The sequence below is a fragment of the Rana temporaria genome, chromosome 4 (assembly GCF_905171775.1).
Source record: "Rana temporaria chromosome 4, aRanTem1.1, whole genome shotgun sequence".
Taxonomy (NCBI): Eukaryota; Metazoa; Chordata; class Amphibia; order Anura; family Ranidae; genus Rana; species Rana temporaria.
In genome coordinates, this window is record NC_053492.1 from 322,070,268 (window position 1) to 322,095,484 (window position 25,217).

The 25,217-nt window shown below is 45.3% G+C and overlaps 2 protein-coding genes across 4 annotated transcripts in view; one reads left to right on the forward strand and one right to left on the reverse strand.

Annotated features, from left to right (window-relative positions):
* Positions 1-20,429, reverse strand: part of CEBPZ (CCAAT enhancer binding protein zeta) — a 173,040-nt gene extending 152,611 nt beyond the window's left edge. Inside the window, 1 exon segment of the mRNA XM_040347790.1 lies at positions 20,328-20,429. Within this exon segment, the coding sequence (XP_040203724.1) occupies positions 20,328-20,429 (102 nt within the window).
* Positions 20,430-20,736: 307 nt separating this feature from the next.
* NDUFAF7 (NADH:ubiquinone oxidoreductase complex assembly factor 7) overlaps positions 20,737-25,217 on the forward strand; it is a 186,565-nt gene continuing 182,084 nt past the window's right edge. For 2 of the 3 annotated variants that reach the window (XM_040350691.1, XM_040350693.1), the window contains exon 1: positions 20,737-20,882. In XM_040350691.1, coding sequence (XP_040206625.1) covers positions 20,795-20,882 — 88 coding nt within the window. In that variant the 5' untranslated portion in view covers positions 20,737-20,794. The remainder of the gene's footprint in view (positions 20,883-25,217) is intronic. The other variant, XM_040350692.1, reaches the window with a different exon arrangement.

Sequence of the window (25,217 nt, forward strand, 5' to 3'; positions counted from 1 at the left end):
GTTTCGATAAATTAATATGAAAGGTAAGAGTTCAAGGATCCAGATTGTCTAATTCTTCAGAGGGCTAAAGAAGAGGGGGGGTGGGGTAGCAGTGCCACAGCCAAGAATGTATTTTATAGCTTCCCAATTGCAGCATTTTGCGGGGTGGGGGGGGATGATAGACCGAAAACACCCAATACAAGCTCTACACTTGCGAGTCAATGCTCGCACTATAATCTTATGGCCAGTTGGAATCGGGATTATTTGCCCACATCGGAACTAGCCCCAACAACAATACTTATAAATAAAGTGTGGCAGGAAATGAGACGAAAAATGCAAGATGAAGGGGTGTCAGAGTTCTCATTGATATGGGGGGGGGGGGGGGGGGTATAGGCACTATGAGGATGTAAGTAGAAGGGTTCAAAAGTTGGCGCTCTATGAGCTCTTTCACACTGGTGCGTTTTTGCCGCGTTTTCGCCGGTAAAAAATTGCGCTATTTAAAACGCTCCAAAAACGCCCCTCTCCATTGAAATGAATTGAAACGCTGTAAAATCGTGGTGTTTTACCGCTATTTTAACGCTACGCTATAGGCGTTTTCAGTGTGAAAGGGCTCTAAAGGAATACAATATATTTTGCAGTTATTTTCCCAAATTATCATACGGTCCTTTCAGGAGATACAGGAGGTACATAAATGCTGCATAATAATTTTTATAAATACTTGCAATTACGACATGCGGTTTAGTCTGGTTTTAAAGGAAGTGGTCCGAATACAAGCCAATACTCTTGGTATCTCTATTAGAGAAGAGGGGGGGGGATAACCCAGGTAGAAAGGGAGGGAGATGGATATGGGGGTTATATTGGAAAAGGAATGGCAAAGTATCCTAAAGAGTGCCCCGTTGGTATTGCTATCATCTACACAATTCCATCACAATGTTTATCATATAAAAACATATAGGACACCGGTGAAATTACATAAGTATGAGAGAATGAGGGAAACGTCCAGAGTGTCCTCGGTGTGGGCAATCTCAGGCAGACTTGATCCATATGCTGTGGAAATGCCCCAAACTGAGTAGATATTGGCGAGAGGTGCTGTCCACAATTAATGGGGCTTATAATACTCAGATAGAATTAGATCCGAAAACCTGTTTACTAGGGTATCTGAAAGAAGGGCTATATTCAAGGCAAGTGTTAACCGCAAATTGGTAGATAGCTATTCATAGCCCGTAAGCCAATACCTAGAAAATGGATGTGCCCCAGTGTACCAATATTCGAGGATTGGCGTTCCCAACTAAATGATCTAATTATATTGTATCAACAGGCCATCATACTAAGGGTACACTGGATATATTAAGCTGTGGGGCCCCTTGTTAATAACCACAGGATTGGCTGTATTTTCGTTGACTCCAGATAGAATAATATAGAATGATGTATAGAATGGAAGGGGGTTAAAATATAGAATGGGAGATGAAGTTCAGGAGAGGGAGGTCTTTAGAGAGAGGGAGGTTTCCCCCTTTTTCCCTTTTTTTCTATTAGAAATATTATAAGAAAGCCGCTACTTCTATCGGATGGACCAAAAGCGTTCCAATACATTGCATTTACTCAGCCATCCAACATTGTTGTGAAGTAAAAAAGTCATTTGCATTCGCCTCAACTTCAAGAAATTCTCTTAGTAAACAATGTTGATGGGATGAGGATACCTGAGGAAGTTGAGTTTCATACAGTGATCATGATTTCTGCAAACGGTCTGATAGAATGGCACACAGGACAGTCTGGTGAACGATGCAGTGGTAAGAAATAAGGTCAGGGTTGTCCTCTTTCAGTCGTGCCACTGCAGGGGCACCATCTGTGGTAACCGAGACCACTTTTTTCAGATCTATGTTCCCCTTTCTCAAAATCTCCTTAATGGCCTCATATATGTCTTGTCCTCTTGTGTGTGTCTCAAGTGGTGTTAACACCTAACAGGTCCTCACAGAGTTAGTTTCTTTGTGAAAAAAAATCTTACATACACCAAAAGCTGGCATTATCGGTTATATCCGTTGATTCATCAATGGCTAAAGAAATAGAATAGCTGCATCAAATTGTCCCAATACATTCCTCTGTTAATATTTCCGTCTTTTTTGTTGCTGTTGACGCCGACAGTGGGATCTGGTTTATTTTTCCCCACACAGCTCATCTTTTTGTTTACCCTTGAGTAAAGTTTCAGCAACAGCATTCAAACACTCCTTTACATATGTACCATCGGTAAATGGTCTTTTGTGTTGCCTCAAAATCAATGCTGCTATAAGTGAGCATTCATTTGCACGCTGCTGGGCTGTAAATGAATGTGAGAGGACTTTGGTGGATCTGTCATACTGGGCTTTCAGTTCCATTATTTTACATGCCCTCACCTCGGAATGCTCGTGGATATGTTTGCGCAAACGAACTGTGTTTTGTTTCGTAGTGACGCTTCACGTTGCTACTTTTTATTAACGCCACAGTTTCGCAACAAAATGAGACAAATTGGTTTTAAACTTTCCATGGGAAGAATGAACATATATTGGTCTGTCCATTCATCCTTTGAAGACTCTGTTTTCAGCATCTACCTTTCTTGGCACAAGCCATGCTCTCTGGTGCTTTTTCTACGGTTTCCTCCACACAGTAATTACTCTGTAAATGTAAAAGGGGTATTAGTGTTCCCCCTTACATCAATTGCCCCTATCAGAGTAATTCATTACATTGGGTGCCCCATCAGACTACCACCAAAATCAGTTGCCAAGTCAGAGTACTCCCTTACATCAGGTATTCTTGTCAGAGTGCCCACTTACATCAGGTTTCTGCAATGGAAGGCCCCCTTACAGTGGTTACTCCCATCAGTGTGCTCCCTTATATCATTTAAACCATTATATAAGGTTCCCCCCATCAGTGCCCCCTTACATAGCGTGTCCTCATCAGAGTGCCCTCTTACATTAGGTGTCACCATACGTGTGCCTCATTCCATCAGGTGTCCCCCACCACATCAGGTGTCCCCCACCACATCAGGTGTCCCCCACCACATCAGGTGTCCCCCACCACATCAGGTGTCCCCCACCACATCAGGTGTCCCCCCACCACAGCACCCCTTTACATCAGGTGTCCCCCTTAACATAAAATGTGCCCATCAGCGTGCCCCTTAACAAAATAAGGGTCACGCTGATGGGAAAATTTTATGTTAAGGGGCACCCTGATGGGCACATTTTATATTAAGGGGCACCTGATAGGCACAACAAAACTTTTATGTTAAAGCGGGAGTTCACCCATTTGTGTTTTTTTTCTCTTTTCCCCATAGCTGGATGCTCGTTTTGTCTAGGGGAATCGGCTATTTGTTTTAAATATGATCCGTACTTACCCGTTTTCGAGATGCATCTTCTCCGTCGCTTCCGGGTATGGGTCTTCGGGAGCGGGCGTTCCTTCTTGATTGACAGTCTTCCGAGAGGCTTCCGACGGTCGCATCCATCGCGTCACTAGTAGCCGAACGTCGGTGCGGCTCTATACTGCGCCTGCGCACCGACGTTCGGCTTCTTTCGGAAAATCGTGACGCGATGGATGCGACCGTCGGAAGCCTCTCGGAAGACTGTCAATCAAGAAGGAACGCCCAGTCCCGCAGCTCATACCCGGAAGCGACGGAGAAGATGCATCTCGTAAACGGGTAAGTACGGATCATATTTTAAAACAAATAGCCGATTCCCCTAGACAAAACGAGCATCCAGCTATGGGGAAAATGTGTTCTCCATGGGTGAACCTCCGCTTTAAGGGACACGCTGATGGGCACATTTTTAATGTGTACGCTGATGGGCATATTTTATGTTAAGGGACACTCTGATGGGCACATTTTTAATGTGTACGCTGATGGGCATATTTTATGTTAAGGGACACTCTGATGGGCACAACAAAATGTGCCAGCGTGCCTCTTAACAAAATATACCCATCAGAGTGCCCCTTAACATAAAAAAGGTGCCCATCAGCGTGACCTTTAACATATACCCAGCAGTGTGCACAATAAAAAATATGCCCATTAACAGAGATCACTAAATATTACCATGCCACATACCTAGAATGCAGGAGGGGCAGATGCTGCAAGATAAGGTGCCGGGGGAAGGCACGTGACGTTACGCCCCTATTCGCAAGGAGAGCCAGTAGTGGACCTGGGAACCAGGAGCAGCAGGGGGCGGGGCACGCAAGTGATGAGAGCCAGGAGTGGATGTCTCGCCACTACTCAATGCGAGCAAGGAGTGGACCGCGAGCTGCAGGGGGGCGGGGGAAGGAATGCGACGTCACGCCTCTACTTGCGGCCGTACTAGCTGGTGATCTCCGAGACCTGCGGTGAGGAGCAGGGGGCGGGCACACACTCGCAGCGTCACTGGTTGCTGGGGAAACCTGTGGTCCCAGCAAGCCAGCGTTGCCATTTGCAATTATACTGGCGGTCCGGGCAGAGGTGTCACTTGGGCCGGACTCGGACCGCGGGCCGCCATTTAGTGACAGCCCGCGAGACATGTTCCCCGGAAGCGCTTAAATCCACATATTACTCTTATACCCAAGTAGGACAAGGACCCATCAGCATGTGGCAGTTATCGCCCTATTTCCTTACTAAACGTGGATCTTAAGTTATTCACAAAAATTCTTGCCACACGTATTTAACCACATCTGACAGCATTAATACATCTTGACCAGGTTGGTTTTATACGAACTTGCGAGGCCCCGAGACAATACCATTAAAGTTTTGAATCTTATGCACCTGGTCAACCTCTCCAACACCCCCTCTGTTTTTGGGCACGGATGCCGAAAAGGCGTTTGACCGGGTTAACTGGTCCTACAATATGTGGGTTTGGGGGAGAGGATGGTGGAATGGATTTCGAGTGTATACTCGAGACCTATGGCAAAAATTAGGGTTGTCCCGATACCACTTTTTTAGGACCGAATACAAGTATCGATACGTTTTTTATCAAGTACTCGCCCATACCGATACGTTTTTTAAATCGCATGCGACAGTGGCACATGTGTCAGTAGTTTTTTTTTTTTTTTTTTTACAATGCTTTTTTTTTTTTTTTAGGGGGGTGGGTGGGGGGGATGGACAGTGTCAGTGTGTTTATTTAATTTTTTACAATTCCTTTTTTTATTATTTATTGCAATTCCTTTTTTTTTTTTATCATCAGCCCTGTTGGGGGGCTTTTGTGAGATATCAGGGATCTTAACAGACCTCATCTCCCCTCTGAGACAGAGAAAGGGACTAGGGACACAGATTCCCCAGTCCCTTTCTTAGCATCCTCAGCTGCACTGAAAATTAATGGAGAGAAGACAACGGCTTCTCTCCATTCATAAACTGAACCATTGTAAACACAGTGTCATGGATATGCAATAAAGTCTGGCAGCTTACCTGTCTCCATGTGTTCATTAGAGGCCTGACTCTGTTCTGGCTGCCCTTTTATCATCTCTCCTTCCTGTATGGTCCCACCCCAGGAAGTCTATATTAACTGTTGCACTGCAGGTCTGCAGTGCTGTTCAACTTTGTTTGTAGCTTGAGTTCCTGTCTGCCGTGTGATACGTTAACCTGTGTACCAACTTTGGCTCGTCCCCGACTACTCTTGTTTGCCTGTGACCCTGACCTTTTGGCCTGTCTCTTGATTACCCTAGTCTGCCTGTTGCCCTGACCTCGGCTTACCCATCACTATTCCTTGTGTTCTCAGTGGATGCTTCCCCTCTCCCTACGGAGCGTGACCTAGGGGACGCCAGGGGTCGCGATCTGGATACAGCTGCAGCGAAGGCCATCCTTCGATTGCGCGCCCTGGGGAATCTTGGGCTCACGCTTCCTCTCTGTTCGCAGCAGTCGGCTATAGGGTTCACTACCCTGTGGTGCATCCCTGACCCTAACGGGGTGCACTTGTCACCTGGCCACAGGTGACCTGACAGTTTGAACAGACATGAACCCGGCCGACGTACCACTCCCCACAGACGATCCATTACAGGGTATTGTTCGCAGACACGAGACGCATGAAGCTAATCAGACTCAGGTGATGCGTTTTCTACGGGACCTGGCTTCCCGCTTTGAACAGCTTCAGACTTCGTTGGGAACCCTGAATCCGCAACCCCAAGTACAACCAGTGGCTGCGCCTGTCGCACCAGTTGCAGAGTCGCATTCACTGAAACTACCGCCCCCAATGCGTTTTTCTGGAGACTCCAAGGCCTGCAGGGGGTTTCTTAGCCAAAGCCCATTTTGAGCTTCAGCCTCAAAACTTCCTTTCTGATCGGGCAAAGATAGCCTATATCATTTCCCTACTTTCCGGTGAAGCCTTAGCCTAGGCTTCCCCTCTGTGGGAATTGAATGATCCAGTGGTTTCTAGCCCGTCTGTTTTCTCGAAACTTTTTTCGGAAATATATCTTCAAAGAATTGGCTCGTGTCTCTTCAGCGGCCAGCGCCCTTTTACATCTCCGCCAAGAATCCCGTTCAGTGGGACAATATGCTCTTCAGTTCCGTATCCTCTCAGCTGAATTGAGCTGGAACAATGAGGCCTTAGTTGCAACCTTTTTGCATGGCCTTTCTGATAGAGTAAAGGATGAATTACTAGGAATTAACCCCACTGATCTGGACGGAGTGATCTCCTTGTGTAACCAGATCGATATTCGCTTTCAGGAAAGGACCCTAGAAAGGCGACGCCAGCATTCCTTGGTCCTTAGTCAGCCTGAGCTCCCTTCTCTTCGACCCGTGGGGAGCATCTCCTGCCAGATGAGGAACCCATGCAGCTTGGTCGGACCAGGCTATCTCCCGAGAAACGTGCCAAGCGCAGAACTCTAGGCCTGTGTCTCTACTGTGGGGGCAAAGGTCATTTTCGTGACACTTGCTCTCTTCGCCCGGAAAAACGCTTGGGTTCAATACATCTGTAAGGTGGAGTATTGGACCCAGAAATATCACCTTCTCGTCTTATTCTTTCTGTGTCCCTTCATCTTGGTGCTTCTTCTCATTCGGTCTCAGCATATCTGGATTCCGGAGCCGCTGGCAACTTCATGGACTGGGAAATCGCATCATCCATGAGACCTTCCCTCTTGTCCCTCACCACGCCATTGGTGGTCTTGGCGATTGATGGCAGTGTTCTCCCAGGGGGTCCTATTCGCTTCCGGACATTCCCAGTTAAGATGTCAGTAGGGACACTTCACCAGGAGTGGATATCCTTCCTTATTCTACCTAAGGCCTCAGCTCCTATAGTTTTGGGTCTTCCTTGGTTATGGCTCCATTCTCCACACATTGACTGGACTGCCGGACAGATCCTGGCTTGGAGTCCCTCCTGTTCCACGCCCTGCCTACCCAAGGTTGTCCCAAAAGAGAAACATCCTGTTGCCACCATTCCAGTATCTTTTGCTCTTCCTACTGCATGTAGTGGTGTCCGGGATGTGTCCTGCAATAGTCAGGCTGATGCACTTTCTAGCCCATGTGGCACTCTGGATGAGGAGCCCGCCTGTGAACATGAGTGAACACTTCAGTTTACCCTTGTCTGTCCCAAAAACACACAGTCAGGCTAACTTGTCTGCAAGTTCCACAGTTGCTACGCCTTGTGGTGCGATTCGGGTAGTCACTACACCTGACTATGCTATTCAGTCGGCCCCTGCATCAGCTATGCCAGGCCAGCCCATGCCCAGTGAGCCTCCTACCTTTTCTTGTTCAGGACCTTCTGCAACCTCGCCTCATCCTAGTACTATTACGTCCATTCAAACCTGTCTAAGGGGCTCAATCCATCCTTGGGATAGACTGCCTCATTCGGCCAGGTGGGGTTTTCAACCTTGTTTTCAGGGCTCTCTGTATTCTGCTGGTTTTTCTGCTATCCAGCTTGACTCCTGTGTCATGTCACCTTCTATCCAACCTGACTTTAGGGTTACTCTGACCTCTGCCCAGTCTGATGGTCCTGTGCTAGATGCCCAGTTCATCTTTAAGGGTCTGGGAAACTCTCCTCAGATTTCTGTTGATCCTCTCATGCCCTTGCTTATTCCCAAAAGGTCTTTGGTCCTCAATAAATCCTCTCATCCTCTACTTCGGTTCTGGTCAATGTTCTGGATTCTCGTCTCTGCAGAGGCATTCTTCAGTATCTTGTGCATTGGAGAGGGTTTGGTCCTGAGGAGGCATCTTGGATCGCTGCATCCAAGGTCTTTGCACCTCGTCTGTTGAAGAGGTTTTATCTGAGATTTCCCTTTAAGCCTGGGCCCAGGCTGGGGAAGGGCCATAAGAGGGAGGGTACTGTCATGGATATGCAATAAAGTCTGTCAGCTTACCTGTCTCCATGTGTTCATTAGAGGCCTGACTCTGTTCTGGCTGCCCTTTTATCATCTCTCTTTCCTGTATGGTCCCACCCCAGGAAGTCTATATTAACTGTTGCACTGCAGGTCTGCAGTGCTGTTCAACTTTGTTTGTAGCTCGAGTTCCTGTCTGCCGTGTGACACGTTAACCTTTCTGTGTACCAATTTTGGTTCGTGCCTGACTATTCTTGTTTGCCTGTGACCCTGACCTTTTGGCCTGTCCCTTGGTTACCCTAGTCTGCCTGTTCCCCCGACCTCGGCTTACCCATCACTATTCCTTGTGTTCTCAGTGGCTGCTTCCCCTCTCGCCCTACGGAGCGTAATCTAGGGGACACCAGGGGTCGTGATCTGGATCCAGCTGCAGCGAAGGCCATCCTCACCACCAGAGGCTCTGGTGAACACCAAGCTGGGTCTTAGACTCCGCGCCCTGGGGAATCTTGGGCTCACGCTTCCTCTCTGTTCGCAGCAGTCGGCTATAGGGTTCACTACCCTGTGGTGCATCCCTGACCCTAACGGGGTGCACTTGTCACCTGGCCACACGTGACCTGACACACAGTTTACGATGTTTCAGTTATGTGAATGGACAGAGTCATAGGTCCCCCCTTATCACTTCTCCTTTTTGCCCTCTCAGAGCCATTTCTCTGTAGGATTAGACAGAACCCAGACATAACAGGGAAACAAATTGGGGAATTACATCATAAAGTATCCGCATACACGGATGACCTTTTATTTTCACTCACCAAATTGGCTATTTCCCTACCGAATCTCTTAAGAGAACTAGATCAATATGGTGCACTCTCTAATTATCAGATAGGGAGATGGGTTAATGTAGTTAGAGGGAGTGGAAGGGGCGTGAAGAAAGGGCAGGCCAGTCCTGTATTTGTGCATCAAAACAAATTTGCCAAGTTAGGTGATGATGTGGAGGTGGCAAACACAGAGGTGGCAGCCCTAGATGTTACTGCTACCCCTAACAGCCGGGAGAGCAACCCATCTAGTAGAGGTGGGGAGGGGAGTGCAGGTAGGCCTAGACAGTTGGTGGTAATAGGGGATTCTATAATCAGAAGGACTGATAGAATAATTTGTCACCAGGATCGCTTCAACCGAATGGTTTGCTGTCTCCCTGGTGCCAGGGTTCGGCATGTGGTGGACCGGGTGGATAAATTACTGGGAGGGGCTGGGCATGACCCAGCTGTCTTGGTCCACGTTGGAACCAATGAGAGTATACATGGAAGGTGGAGGCTCCTTAAGAATCAATTTAAAGAACTAGGCTGCAAGATGAAGGGAAGGACCTCCAAGGTGATATTCTCTGAAATATTGCCTGTGCCATGCGCAACACAGGAAAGGCAGGGGGAGATTAGAGAGTTGAATACATGGCTAAAGACCTGGTGTAGGAAGGAGGGATTTGGGTTTCTAGAGCACTGGGCTGACTTTTCATTGGGGTGCAACCTATATGCTAAAGACGGTTTGCACTTGAATGGAAGGGGATCTGCTGTGCTGGGGGAGAGGTTTATGGGAATGCTGGAGGAGTAATTAAACTAGGATTGAGGGTGAACTAGAATTACATCGGGCACACAGGTCAGCTAGGGGTCAGACATTAATGGAGAGTGGAATGGGGATAGATGGGGGGAGGGTTATGGCAGGCGACAAGAAAGTTCCCATGTTGCAAACAGCCATTGGAAATAATAGTGCCATTTTTACTACTATAAATTATATGAAAAACACCAGAGAAAAATGTAACAATACATTTAAGTGTTTGTTCACCAATGCCAGAAGTCTGCCAAGCAAAACAGGTGAGTTGGAAGCTCTGGCGCACGAGGAGAGCTATGATGTAATCCGTATTGCTGAAACTTGGCTTCAATCCTCACATGACTGGGCTATTAATATTCCTGGCTATGCTCTCTTTCGGAAAGACAGGGTAAAAAGGAAAGGTGGAGGGGTCTGTCTATGTGAGAAGTGACCTCAAAGCAAGCGTAAAAGAGAACCTGGTTGATGGAGAGTGTGATGAGGCTGAAGCATTATGGGTGGAACTGCATACAGATGTGCGTAGTTCAAAATTAATCATTGAAGTTTGTTATAAACCACCCAATGTTAATGAGGAGGTGGAGACTCAGCTCCTTGCACAGATGGAAAGGGCTGCAAGGGCTGGGACGGTGATAACAATGGGGGATTTGAACTACCCAGAAATTGACTGGATTAATGGCACTTCTGGGACAGTTAAAGGACAAAAAATTAAAAACCTATTGCAGGACAATTTTATGGTGCAGTTTATTGAGGCCCCAACTAGGAATGATGCTCTGTTGGACCTGATAATCTCAAACCATGCAGAGCTTATTACTAATGTTCAGATAAAGGAACACCTGGGTAGCAGTGATCATAACATGATTTCATTTAATGTTAACTATAAGCAAGAAATACATACAGGAAATATTAACACACTAAATTTTAAGAGAGCAAATTTTCCAAGGATGAGGGCTGCTCTCCAGCACTTGGACTGGGAGGGACTATTGGCACCGATGAACACAGAACAGAAATGGGAATTCTTCAAAAAGACTATGTGGAACCTCACTGCAAAGTATGTTCCCATGGGCAAGAAGTATAAAAGGCTAAAAATAAAACCTATGTGGCTCACGGTCAAAGTTAAAAAAGCTATAAACAATAAGAAAGTAGCTTTTAAAAAATATAAAAATGAAGGAACACTAGTGTCGTTTAAATGTTACAAAGAATATAACAGGATATGTAAAAAGGAAATCAAGGATGCAAAAATTCAAAATGAACGACAGATTGCAAAAGATAGTAGGACAAACCCCCAAAAAATTATTTAAATATATTAATAGTAAAAAGGTGAAGTCCGAGCATGTAGGCCCCTTACAAAATAATCTAGAGTGGGTGACTGGGGACAAAGAAAAGGCAAATTTATTAAATGCTTTCTTCAGCTCTGTGTATACAATGGAGCATGGGGGAGCTCATGTCCAAAATGGGGGTGGGAGTGACACAGCCCCAAATCCACAATGGCTCAAAAGTGATATGGTCCAGAAATATTTAGACAGAATAAAGGTGGATAAAGCACCTGGACCAGATGGCATCCACCCACGGATCCTAGGTATTTCAAAGCCACTGTATCTAATATTTAGGGACTCATTAATGACAGGAATAGTACCACTGGATTGGCGCAGGGCCAATGTGGTGCCCATATTTAAAAAGGGAACAAAGTCTTTACCAAGTAACTATAGACCTGTTAGTCTAACTTCTATAGTTGGGAAGATACTGGAACGTTTAATAAAAGACCACATGGATGAGTTCGTGCTGGAAAAAAACTATTTAAGCAGCAGACAGCATGGATTCATGAAAGACAGAAGTTGTCAGACAAACCTGATTTCCTTTTATGAAGAGGTAAGTAAAACCCTGGACAGAGGCGTGGATGTGGACGTGATATATTTGGATTTTGCAAAAGCGTTCGATACAGTTCCGCACACACGGCTCATGTGTAAGGTAAGGTCTACAGCAGCCGTCACTAAATGGCGGCCCGCGGTCCGAGTCCGGACCGAGTGCCGCTTCTGCCCGGACCGCCAGTATAATCATTAATGTCCGCAGCTGTTTGTTTGCTGGGACTGCGAGTTTCCCCCAGTGACGCTGCGTGTGTGCGTGCGCCCGCTCCCCACCTCAGGTCTGAGATGAAAAGCTTGCATAGCCGCAAGTAGGGGCGTGACATCACGTGTGCCACCCGCCCCCTGCTACTCGCGGTTCCCGGTGTTCTGACCAGACAATTGGTCCTGACTCTTCTTGCTAGTAGGGGCGTGACATCACATGTGCGACCCGCCCCCTGCTACTCGCGGTTCCCGGGTCCTGTCTCCTTATCTTGCAGCTTCTGCCCCTTCTGTTGTGCCCTCATTCAAGGTAAGTGGGCCACATGTTAGCTGGTATTTACTGCTGGGCATATTTTTTTTATGTTAAGGGGCGCTCTGATGGACAATTTTTTTTTTAAAGGGGCACTCTGATAGACAAATTGTATTTTAAGGGGCACACTGAAGGGTATATTTTTAATGTGCACACTGATAGGCATATTTTGTTAAGTGGCACACCGATGGACACATTTTGTTGTGCCCATTAGAGTGTCTCTTAACATAAAATGTGCCCACCAGTGTGCACATTAAAAATATACCCATTAGCATGCCCCTTAAAATAAAATGTGCCCATCAGAGTGCCCCTTAAAATAACAGGTGCCCATCAGCGTGACCCTCATTTTATGTTAAGGGTCACGCTGATGGGCATATTTTATGAGCAACACTGATGGGCACATTTTGAATTAAGGGGCACGTTTGGTTGTGCCCATCAGAGTGCTCCTAATATAAAATGTGTCCATCAGGGTGCCCCTTAACATAAAATGTGCCCATTAGCGTTTCCCTTAACATAAAATGTGCCCATCAGCGTGACCCTTATTTTATGTTAAGGGGGACTCTGATGGGGCATCTGATGTAAGGAGGCATTCTGACGGGAATGCCTGATGTAAAGGGGCACCGTGATGGGGACGCCTGATGTAAAGGGGCACCGTGATGGGGACACCTGATGTAAAGGGGCACCGTGATGGGGACACCTGATGTAAAGGGGCACCGTGATGGGGACGCCTGATGTAAAGGGGCACCGTGATGGGGACGCCTGATGTAAAGGGGCACCGTGATGGGGACAAATGGGGACTTGAGATTCGGACCTCGACCCAAAATTTTTTTTAGTGACCGGACCTCCTTGAATTTTAATTCAAGACCCCTGGTCTACAGGATTGGATATATCAGTTTGTAAATGGATAGAAAACTGGATGAAAGACAGAATTCAGTGAGTGGTGAATAATGATTCTTACTCTGAATGGTCCAAGGTTATCAGTGGTGTACCCCAAGGTTCACTGCTGGGACCCTTACTTTTCAATATATTTATAAATGATATTGGGTCTGAGATCAAAAGTAACATTTCTGTCTTTGCAGATGACACCAAGCTATGCAGTGGAATAACGTCCTTGCAGGATGTCGCCAATTTACAAGCCGACCTCAATGCTCTGTCTAATTGGGCGACTGAGTGGCAGATGAGGTTTAATGTTGATAAATGTAAAGTTATGCACTTAGGGAATAAGAATATGCATGCATCATACATGCTAGGAGAGTACAACTGGGGGGATCTGTAGTGGAGAAGGATCTGTGGGTCTTGGTAGATCATAAGCTCAATAATAACATGCAATGCCAAGCTGCGGTTTCCAAAGCGAGCAAAGTCCTTTCTTGTATTAAGAGAGGTATGGACTCCAGAGACAGAGATAATTTTGCCCCTGTACAAATCATTAGTAAGACCTCATCTGGAATATGCAGTTCAGTTTTGGGCACCAGTTCTCAAAAAGGATATTGGAGAACTGGAGAAAGTGCAGAGAAGGGCAACCAAACTGATAAGAGGCATGGAGGAGCTCAGCTATGAGGAAAGATTAGAGGAACTGAATTTATTCACTCTTGAGAAGAGGAGAATTAGGGGGGATATGATCAACATGTACAAATATATAAGAGGTCCATACAGTGAACTTGGTGTTGAGTTATTCACTTTACGGTCAACACTGAGGACAAGGGGGCACTCTTTACGTCTAGAGGAAAAGAGATTTCACCTCCAAATACGGAAAGGTTTTTTCACAGTAAGAGCTGTGAAAATGTGGAACAGACTCCCTCCAGAGGTGGTTCTGGCCAGCTCAGTAGATTGCTTTAAGAAAGGCCTGGATACTTTCCTAAATGTACATAAAATAACCGAGTACTAAGATTTGTAGGTAAAGTTGATCCAGGGTAAATCCGATTGCCTCTCGGGGGATCAGGAAGGAATTTTTTCCCCTGCTGTAGCAAATTGGATCATGCTCTGCTGGGGTTTTTTGCCTTCCTCTGGATCAACTGTGGGTATGAAGTTGGGTGTATGGGATTGTACTGTGTTTTTTATTTTGTTTGTTTATTTTTTGTGGTTGAACTGGATGGACTTGTGTCTTTTTTCAACCTGACTAACTATGTAACTATGTAACCTAAAAATAGACATGTCTAAATCAGAGGCAATGGGTGTATCCATGTCCTCGGCCCAAGTAAATACCTTAAAAACAAATTTTAATTTTAGATGGACCTCCACGGCCCTTAAATATCTGGGCACGTTTATCCCGCCTAAATTAAATCAAGTTTACATGTTTGAACTTTCCACCTTTACTTAGTATGGATTCTACTCTAAAAGTGGCATCAGGGCCTTTTTTCTTGGTTTGGGATATGCAATATAATCAAAATGTCAATTTTGCCCAAATTTTCCTATCTCTTTCAAACATTACCTATCCACATACCTCCAGAATTCTTCAAAACAGATTAATGCGCTAATAACAAATTTTATTTGGGCCCACAAAAGGCCTAGACTACGTTGACTTATGACTTGCCCAAAAATCACGGTGGGTTAGCGGTATCAGACATGCAGAAATATTACCAGGCGGCCCTTATGGGGAGATTAATAGACTGGTGTAGACACACAGGTTTTAAACTATGGCCAAAGATCGAGCAACCACAATGTATGGTCCCATTGAGTCGTGCGGTTTGGTGCTTTAGAGATCTCAATCCCGCTTTTAAAAAAGCTACCAACCTTGTGGCCTACTCTGCGTTAGGGGTGCAACGGATCGTCGCCGATCCGTGATCCGAACGGGTCACCCCGTTCGGATCGGCACACCACGCGATCCGCGGAGCGCTCCGGAGCCTCGGCCATAGGAAAGTCCCCGGCTTCGGCCTAGCTCCGGAGCGGCGGTCATGTTGCTCCACCCCAACCAATCACAGATCGGCTGTGATTGGTTGGATGGGATGTCCCGTCTCTGTACCCGATTGGCCCGCGTGATGAGCGCGCTCTCTAATTGGAAGGCTGCCCGGATTGGCTGTCTTGGCGGCGCTCTGGGAAATTAATCAGGATGAACGTGTGGACTCTGTGGAGCTGGAGGGGGAACACCAAGGGGCCCCTAATATAAGATAAGTTGACCACCATTGAGCTGTATTCCTCCTCCTAGGTGGCATCTTCTGAAATATGAAGAAGTGTGTAACGTGACCTGATGTAAGAAAAAGATTTTTTATTTTGTCATGGAAGGTTTTTAATGCCATGTCCCATCTCTGCTGACCTGTGTCTTCATTCCGGTGCCTTGGCTTCCACTGCAAAATACATTCTTGCTGAAAAGACATTCTAGATCTTCTCTAATTAGATTAATTAGACACGATTAGAATAAAGTCTGTGATGTGTTTACCATGTAGTTAAATGAGCTCCAAAAATGTATTCCGAACCCACTGCTCCGGCTGATTCATACACAGACTGTGCAAGGGAGCAAAATTCTGCCACAAACCGGTTAAGAGTAATGCATATTTCAATAGTACATGCCTCTCTACCACCGCTGTGCACACTCCAATTTCTGGGATGACGCACACTCCATGCAATCTGCCTGCACACTGATTGAACTTCTCCTGCAAACAGACCAGATGGATAGGAAGGATGGCACAGGTCAGTGATGTAGCCCAGGAGGGTACCAGCAGTTATAGAGCTTGAAATGAAGCCATAAAAGGTTTTGGGCAATTTATAAAAAAATGTAAAAGTTTACAAATTTGCAAAAAAATTAAAAAACAGTATATTTATATAAAATCTCATATACGTATATACTGTTTACATGTTAAATTTTAAAAGCCGCAGCAAACCTTACATGTTTGCTAATGTGACAGCACACCTCTAATTTTCAAACATGTAAGGTTTGCTGCGGCTTTTAAAATGTAACATGTAAACAGTCTGTCAGATTTACATATACTGTATTTAAGCACATAACCCCCATTTTGTGTTGAAAATAACTGAATCTAAAACTCCGTTGGGTGTAACAAGATTAGTCTTTTTTTTTTTTTTTTTTTTTGCTGATCCGAAAATGATCCGATCCGTGACTCCTGATCCGAGGATCGATCCGATCCGTGAGTTTTTCGATCCGTTGCACCCCTACTCTGCGTATCTGCTCCCGAATATGCACTACTACCTTACTATCACCTGCTTACTCCTCCCTTTATCCTATAGTGGGGAATCCCTGTTTTCCCCTGGGATTACAAAACAAACCTTTCAGAAAACTTCTAGACTCGCAATGCTATCAGGCTTCACACTTTACACAATCTACGACCTGGCCCTCACTGTCTGAGCTGACCTCGCCAAATGATCGCTTCTGTCTTGACCTCGGGAGTGGAGTACAGTTACGACATATTTTTAATACCCTACCGCCCCCGGACAGATTCCAACGACCGATGACTCCCTTAGAACAACTATGTGAGGAGACGGGTCCCTGTTCACACACACTCTCGCAAATGTACGCGCTACTGATCGCCCCCCCCCCCCCTGATGAATATATCCCGACCTGTTCCTAAGGAAGTGGGAAATTACACTAGACAGGACCTTCTCCCAGGCACAACATAGGCAGAATATACATACTGCTCTAAAATCATCAATTTGCACCCGTGCCCAAGAAACTAACTTTAAAGCGGTTGTAAACCCGCATATAATTTTTTTTTTTTTTTTTTACACCTGCAAGGAAAAAGCCATAATGAGCTAAAATGCACCGCATATTAGCTCATTATGAAATACTTACCTCGGAACGAGGTAGGTAACTTACCTGGTCCACGCCGAGCCTCGGCGTGTCTTCCGGGTATCGCCGCTCCAGCACTGCGATTGGCTGGAGCGGCGATGACGTCACTCCCGAGCATGCACGTGGGAGATTTCCTTTCCGGCATGGGTCAGCGGGGCCGGCCCTCCAGCCGAGGATCCCCCCTGCGTATGCGCCGCATTGCGAGGGGAATATCTCCTAAACCGTACAGGTTTAGGAGATATTCTTTATACCTACAGGTAAGCCTTATTATAGGCTTACCTGTAGGCAAAAGTGAAAAAAGTGGGTTTACAACCACTTTAAACTCTTGACGAGATGGTACTGTACACCCTCACTACTCCACAAATATTCCCCCTCGATCCCTGACAATTGCTGGAGATGTCAGGAAGATAGGGTGACCTTACTTCCTATTTTCTGGCCCTGCCCGAAGCTTGAGTACTTCGGGAGGGAGGTACATCGAATATCTCAGAAATTTACAGATTACATACTCACTGAAGACCTGGCTCTATTTCTGCTACACGTTTCAAACATACCTGAAAAAACATAATGAATCAATCTTACGTCATCTTCTTAACGCTGCTAGATCGTGCATTGCCCGGCATTGGAGAGACACAAGCCCCCCTACAATATCTTTATGGCTTACAAGAATTGAACAAGTAAATAAGATGAAAGATCTGCTACTATCGGCCCAAAATATATATGAGAGTTACTCTAAAACTTGGGTCCACTGGCATATACTTACATTTTCGGAGGAAGGAAAGGCCCTATTTGCATCCTAAAGTTTATTAAACATAGTGTTAAAGGACTCACTGAGCCCCCAACCTCCTTGCCAGTAGCTATACCTGTTCTGGCTTTTTCCTTTACCCCCCTTTCCTTTTTTTTTTTCCCTTTCCCCTTTCCCCCCCCCACTTTTTAATGCAATTTCTTCCTATCTTTTCTAGTTTTATCCTTTTACTTTAACTGCTTGCCAACCTGCCGCCGTCATTCTACGGCGGCAGGTTGGCTCTCCTGCGCGAGAGCCCGTCGTACTATGACGGCTCTCTCGCAGGCTACCAGGGGAGTGATCGCCGCCGGGCACACGCGATCGCTCGTTACAGAGCGGGGCCCGGGAGTCGTACACAGCTCCCGGTCCTGTCAGGGGGAAGGGAATGTTGATCTTCTGTTCATACAATGTATGAACAGAAGATCAGTGATTTCCCCTAGTGAGGCCACCCCCCCTACAGTAAGAACACACCCAGGGACATACTTAACCCCTTCCCCGCCCCCTAGTGTTAACCCCTTCACTGCCAGTGGCATTTTTATAGTAATCCAATGCATTTTTATAGCACTGATCGCTATAAAAATGTCAATGGTCCCAAAAATGTGTCCGAAGTGTCCGTCATAATGTCGCAGTACCAAAAAAAACAACGCTGATCGCCACCATTACTAGTAAAATAAAAATGCCATAAAAATACCCCTTATTTTGTAAACGCTATAACTTTTGCGCAAACCAATCAATAAACGCTTATTAAAGGGGGCTCCAGATTGCTATAAGTCCCCGCCCGCAGACCCAGACAACCAACGGCCAGGGTTGTCGGGAAGAGGCCCTTGTCCTCAACATGCCCCCCTGCCCCAAAACATCTTGTCCCCCCCCCCCATGTTGAGGGTACGTGGCTTGGTATGATGCAGCCCGGCAGGTCAGGTAAGGGGCGCTCGCCCCCTTACCTGACCTGCCGGGCTGCATGCTTGGATAAGGGTCTGGTATGGATCTTGGGTCTGGTTCTTGGGGGGACACCCACACCATTTTTTTTGGTGTGGGGGGGGGGGGGGTTCCCCTTAACCACTTCCTTACTGAGCACTTAAGCCCCTTCCTGACCAGAGGACTTTTTGCGATTCGGCACTGCGTCGCTTTAACGGACAATTGCGCGGTCGTGCGACGTGGCTCCCAAACAAAATTAACGTCCTTTTTTCCCCACAAATAGAGCTTTCTTTTGGTGGTATTTGATCACCTCTGCGGTTTTTATTTTTTGCGCTATAAACAAAAATAGAGCGTCAATTTTGAAAAAAAATAAATTTTTTTACTTGTTGCTATAATAAATAGCTCAATTTTTTTATTACATTTTTTTTTATCAGACTTGTGGTGAGACTACTATTCAAATCAATGAGCTCCCACAGGAAACCATGAAAATTATCTAGACAGAGAAACGCGGCTTAAAGCTAGCGCAGTTTAACCGCTTGCTAACCGCCGCATGAATATATACGTCCCCCTTAATTTGACGGCCGCGCGTGCCACCAGCAGTGTGCTTGCGACCCTGTCGCAAGCTCCTTGACCGTGCCAGCAAGACCCGATGTCCCACAATCGGGTCACCGAGCTGAAGAATGGGGAGATGTCAGTGTAAACTGTTCACTGTCATCGGGAACAGCGATCAGTGATGTGTCACGGCAAGCCACGCTCCCTAGGTCACACTTAACCCCTTCAGCGCCCCCTACAGGTTAACCCCTTCACTGCCAGTGTAATTTTTACAGCAGTCAGTGCATTTTTATAGCGCTGATCGCTGTAAAAATAACAATGGTCCCAAAATGGTGTCAAAAGTGTCCACCATAATGTCACAGTCACAAAAAAAAAAAAAAAAAAAAAACACCACACACACACACCCCTGATCGCCGCTATTACTAGTAAAAAAAAAAAAAAAATATATATATATATAATAAAAATGCCATAAAATTATCCCCTATTTTGTAGACTGTATACCTTTTGCATAAACCGATCAATAAACGCTTATTGTAATATTTTTTACCACAAAATATGTAAAAGAATACGTATCGGCCTAAACTGAGGGAAAAAACGTTTATATATTGTTTTGGGGATATTATAGCAGAAAGTAAAAAATATTGCATTTTTTCAAAATTGTTGCTCTATTTTTGTTTATAGCATAAAAAATATAAACCACAGAGGTGATCAAATACCAGCAAAAGAAAGCTCTATTTGTGGGGGAAAAAAAGATGTCAATTTTGTTTGGAAGCCACGTCGCATGACCACGCAATTGTCAGTTAAAGCGACACAGTGCCGAATCGCAATCTGGTCTTTGGCCAGCCAAATGGTCTGGGCCCGAAGTGGTTAACGTGCATTGAATTCAATGCAAAAAAAAAAACACGTTTTTTAACGCCACTTTTTTTTCCTAGTGTCTGTACTAGCTTTACAGACCGTTTCTTTAAACGTCCATGGGCATGAGGCCTTAAAGAAATGGAGAACTGCTTTAAGTGTACTCAGACTAGAATCTGAATATGCCTGAGCTCATCCCTAAAGATACCTATGGCTTCCCAGCCCCCTATCAACCAGGTGCAAGGGCTGCTGCATGTCTGAACAAGTCCTAAAACTGAGCACGTTTTTGCTATTTACATGGTCTGAGCAGGAGGCAAAGCATACCTTGGTACCTCCTAACCGCATGACTTCTTCCAGTGTAAAGTCACCGTCCACATCGTCTTCTTTATCCGAGTCCATATCGCCAGCATCCAGCTTCTGCGCCATCCTTGGTTCCATGAATCCCCGTGCTACCAGGACACAAACTTGCTAGAGCTCAGCAGCCGAGAAAACGTGAGCAGCGTTCTCAACCGGAAACCTGCGAGTCCTATCCCAGCTGTAAACACAGTCATCGCTACGCTAAAGGGTATAACGGCACTGTATTTTATAAAATCGACGCTGGGTTTTTTTTTTTTCGTTTTTTTTTACTTCATATAATTAGATAAAAAAAATGAAATCGTTTGCAAATTATAGGTTTCCAATGTGCTACAGATTTATACATCGTCCCTTACAGGACCTGCTAGAAAAGAACACGTCACGTGCTGCACAGCGTGCGTTTCTGAAGTGAGCTTCCGGTTTTTTCCCCTGGATGAATGTGGTGGTTCTTTAGCTTCGAGATAATGATGAGTAGTAATGTCAGATTCAAACATTTTGGAAGGACTGTAAATCATGTGCGTTCGGGTAAGCAATAAAAATGGGTTGGTTTGCTTCATTATTAATAACTTAAAGCTTATGTTTGGTAAGATATTTGTTTAAATCCCAATCAGGTGCAATGCTTACAGTGAATTAAAGAAGAAATTTGAGGTTAAAAAAAAATTAAATTAATGCTCCATGCTGCAGAAGTCCTCCTCCAGCGCTAAGCCCAAGAACCGAGTGATCAAATAATTTCTAATCGCTCAGTTCTCAGTCTGCTCTGAGCAGAGAAGGGTGACTGACATTCTTTGCCGTCCTCTCTGCCCCTCCAGCTCTAAGCTCAAGAACTGAGCGATCAAATGACTGCTGATCGCTCAGTTCTCAGTCTGCTCTGAGCAGAGAAGGGTGACTGACAGTCTTTGCCGTCCTCTCTGCCCCTCCAGCTCTAAGCTCAAGAACTGAGTGATCAAATGACTGCTGATCGCTCAGTTCTCAGTCTGCTCTGAGCAGAGAAGGGTGACTGCCAGTCTCCGCCGTCCTCTCTGCCCCTCCAGCTCTAAGCTCAAGAACTGAGCGATGAAATGACTGCTGATCGCTCAGTTCTCAGTCTGCTCTGAGCAGAGAATGGTGACTGCCAGTCTCCGCTGTCCTCTCTGCCCCTCCAGCTCTAAGCTCAAGAACTGAGCGATGAAATGACTGCTGATCGCTCAGTTCTCAGTCTGCTCTGAGCAGAGAAGGGTGACTGACAGTCTTTGTTGTCCTCTCTGCCCCTCCAGCTCTAAGCTCAAGAACTGAACGATGAAATGACTGCTGATCGCTCAGTTCTCAGTCTGCTCTGAGCAGAGAAGGCTGGTGGAGGGCAAAGGTAAGTTTACACCAGGGCTTGACAAATCCCGGGCGCCAGGTCGCCATGGCGACTAGAAATAGGGTCCTGGCGACTTGGCTTGGAAGAGGGGCAAAAAAAAAAATGTTTTTAATTTTTTTTTGTGAGCTGGTGCCATCTGGTGGTGAGCCGTTGGTATTACAAGTTATTACCACCAGATGTGTAAGCTGGCGCCATCTGGTGGTGGATGTTGGTATTACAAGTTAAGCATTACAAGTTAAACAACAATTCTAATGTAATTTTTCATAATTTTCACTGCCATCTTCTTCCCTCTAATTAGAACCCCCAAACATTATATATATTTTTTATCCTAACACCCTAGAGAATAAAATGGCGATCGTTGCAATACTTTCTGTCATGCCGTATTTGCGCAGCGGTCTTACAAGCGCACTTTTTTGGGAAAAAAATTACACTTTTTTTAATTAAAAAATAAGACAACAGTAAAGTTATCCCCATTTTTTTTTTATATTATAAAAGATAATGTTACGCCGAGTAAATTGATAATCAACATGTCACGCTTCAAAATTGTGTCCGCTCGTGGAATGCCGACAAACTTTTACCCTTTAAAATCTTCATAGGCGATGTTTAAAAAAAATCTACAGGTTGCATGTTTTGAGTTACAAAGGAGGTCTAGGGCTAGAATTATTGCTCTCGCTCTACCAATCGCGGCGATACCTCACATGTGTGGTTTGAACACCGTTTACATATGCGGGCGCTGCTCATGTATGTGTTCGCTTCTGCGCGCAAGCTCGTCGGGACGGGGCGCGTTTTCTGGCTCCTAACTTTTTTAGCTGGCTCCTAAATTCCAAGCAAATTTGTCAAACCCTGGTTTACACGTGTGACCCAGCAGAGAAGTTTGGCCATACTTTTCTTTGAAATGTGTCCCAGGTTTGCCCATTGAAGTTTATGTGCCTAAATATACTAAAAAAAAAGCTCATGTACTTTTTGGGTGTGAACTATGACACAACATATGGAATTTTGTGCACAGGCGTAAGATGGCTAACTGGAAAATGTTCAAGTGTGAAGAGGGATAATTTTTTGGTTACATCATTTTTTATTTTTTGCCACTGGATATATCAGAGGTACTTATCAAAAGTGCCAACTATGCTCGTCCTGTCCACCTCCCTGCTGCATTTGTTTTCTGAAAGCGCACCAAAAGCCCAGCATGCTACATCTTTGGTGCATGTTCAGAAAACACACCAAAATGCGGGACATAATAAGGGCTGCAACTAATGATTCCTTTCATAATCGATTAGTTGGCCAATTATTGTTTTGACTAATCGATTAGTCGGATAAAAACCTATAAGTTTGGTGTATAGTTAGTATGTAAAGTTAAAAAAAAAGACAATTTGTTAAATATCTATTTGCCGTTGTAAATATAAATAACCAAATATATGTTTAGGGATCAAAATATCTAATCCTAATAACAAACTGAAGAGATATACTGTATATACTTTTAGAGGTTGAATCTGGTACATATCATTGAATTAACATTGTAATTCAAAGATTTTTTTTTTTTTAAAAAGACCTAAGATTTTCAAACAGGATTGTAATAACATATTATGGGCCCCCCGTCATAGGCATGTAGCTTGAGCGAAGATTTTCATTTTAAGAAAGTTTTTCTTTTTTTATTCTTTTTATTGAGTTTTCTTACAGTACAGTACAGTACAACACATTACACATAGTCAGGTAGGCAACATACCTTCCCCAACTGTGGCCACGCAGGGCCCAATCATTGAGAACTAACATAGTTAAATCCAACCCCCCCACCCCCAACCTGACCAACCGCCAAATTCTGGGATTCACATACACGTGCACCTTTACGCCTAACACGGTTATATTTTGTCCTCTTACAATAGCTATCTACAGTCCTCAGTAAGATAATATTGCTCTTGGAAACCCCAGGGGGAGACAATGGTCAATTATAGTTCAGCAGAGCCACATGCATTAAAACATGCCCAATCTCCTATACATATTTGTTCTATTAACCCACAGTTGTCGATGAGTCAAGCCATGCCTGCCAAACTCTTTTAAACTTTTTCTCATAGCCCCTTTCCCTGTATGTAGCCTTATAAAGATGTATCACTGAATTGACCAATCCCTTCCAGAACGACAGTGTCGGAGCATTGGATTTTTTCCACTTCAATAATATAGCTTTTCTGCCATAAAATAACCCTATATTCAGCAATGTGCCAGAGATGGAACTACCTCCTCCACCAACCCTATGAGGCAGACCCTAGAGGTCATAGGGACCGGAATGCCAAGCGCCTCCGGCAGGCAACCTGTTACCCCAGACCAGAAATTTTGAATTTGTGGGCACATCCAGAAAATATGTTCCGAATCTGCCGGGGGAATGTGTACACCTCCAGCATTGACTGCTAGAGGATGGATAAATACGGGACAGCCTGGCTGGGGTAAAGTAAATGAGATGCAGGAATTTGAACTGTATTAGACGGTCCCTAGCAGAGACTAAATGTTTGAAAGGGTGATCCCACATATCCTCCCAATCCTTCCTTTGTATGTCTGGAATTTCCCTCTCCCACCGCTCTCTACATCTAGACACCCCCTGAGGCGTTTTAAAAAAAAAGGATTTGTAAACAGTAGACAGGGGTTTGGCCAGGTCCTTATAATTCAAGAGGGTCTCTAGTGCTGAGGGAATGAACTGCGCCTGGAAAGTGTAGCGCAGCTGCAGATAGCAAAAGCAGATGGAGTTTGGTATGTTATGCCTGGCCTTCAGTTGATCAAAGGTAAGAAGATCCCCCTATCTAGTGATATTCTCCAACACCTTAATACCCCCACAAGCCCATAACATGGGATCCGGGAGGCAGCAGAAGTTTGGTAGATTAGGGTTCATCCATAGCGGGGCCGAGGGCCTGACTCCCAGATAGCTAGGTGACATTAGGGTGGTGGTGGCTTCCCATGCCCGAATTGTGGCTTTCATCGAAACAGTTAAAGGTAGACTGGATTTTGGTCCCCTGTAAAGGGCCAGTCACAGGCTTTCGTAGGACCCCAAGTGTACCTCTTCCAGAACCGTGGCAGAGTGTCCATCATCCGCCAGCAGCCAGCGCCTGGCAAACACCATCTGGCCTGCCAGATAATACTTTTGCAATTGTACCTGTGAAAGGTAGTGTTCAAAGTGGAGCTTGTATGCTGAGGATTCAGGCGAAAACTTAGTCAGGCAGATTAGGTTGGCAACAGATCAGGCAAAATGGTACACGATCGAAATCCAGAGAGTGGTCAGGCAGGCAAAGGTCATACACGAGTGAGCTGGCGGTGAAGTACAAAATCAGCAGGCTAGAGAGTAGTCAGGAATTCAGGCAGAAGTTCAACACGATAATCAAGATCACAAAGCAGTCACAACACCCAGGGAACTTATCCACATAAACGGGCGCTGAGTGATAGCATCACTTCCTATTTATGGGCTGCATTGATTGGAAATTGTCCACAGCTGGCAGCAGGTGGGGCTAGTGAGTCCAAGGTAATGCTTAAAGAGTCACTAA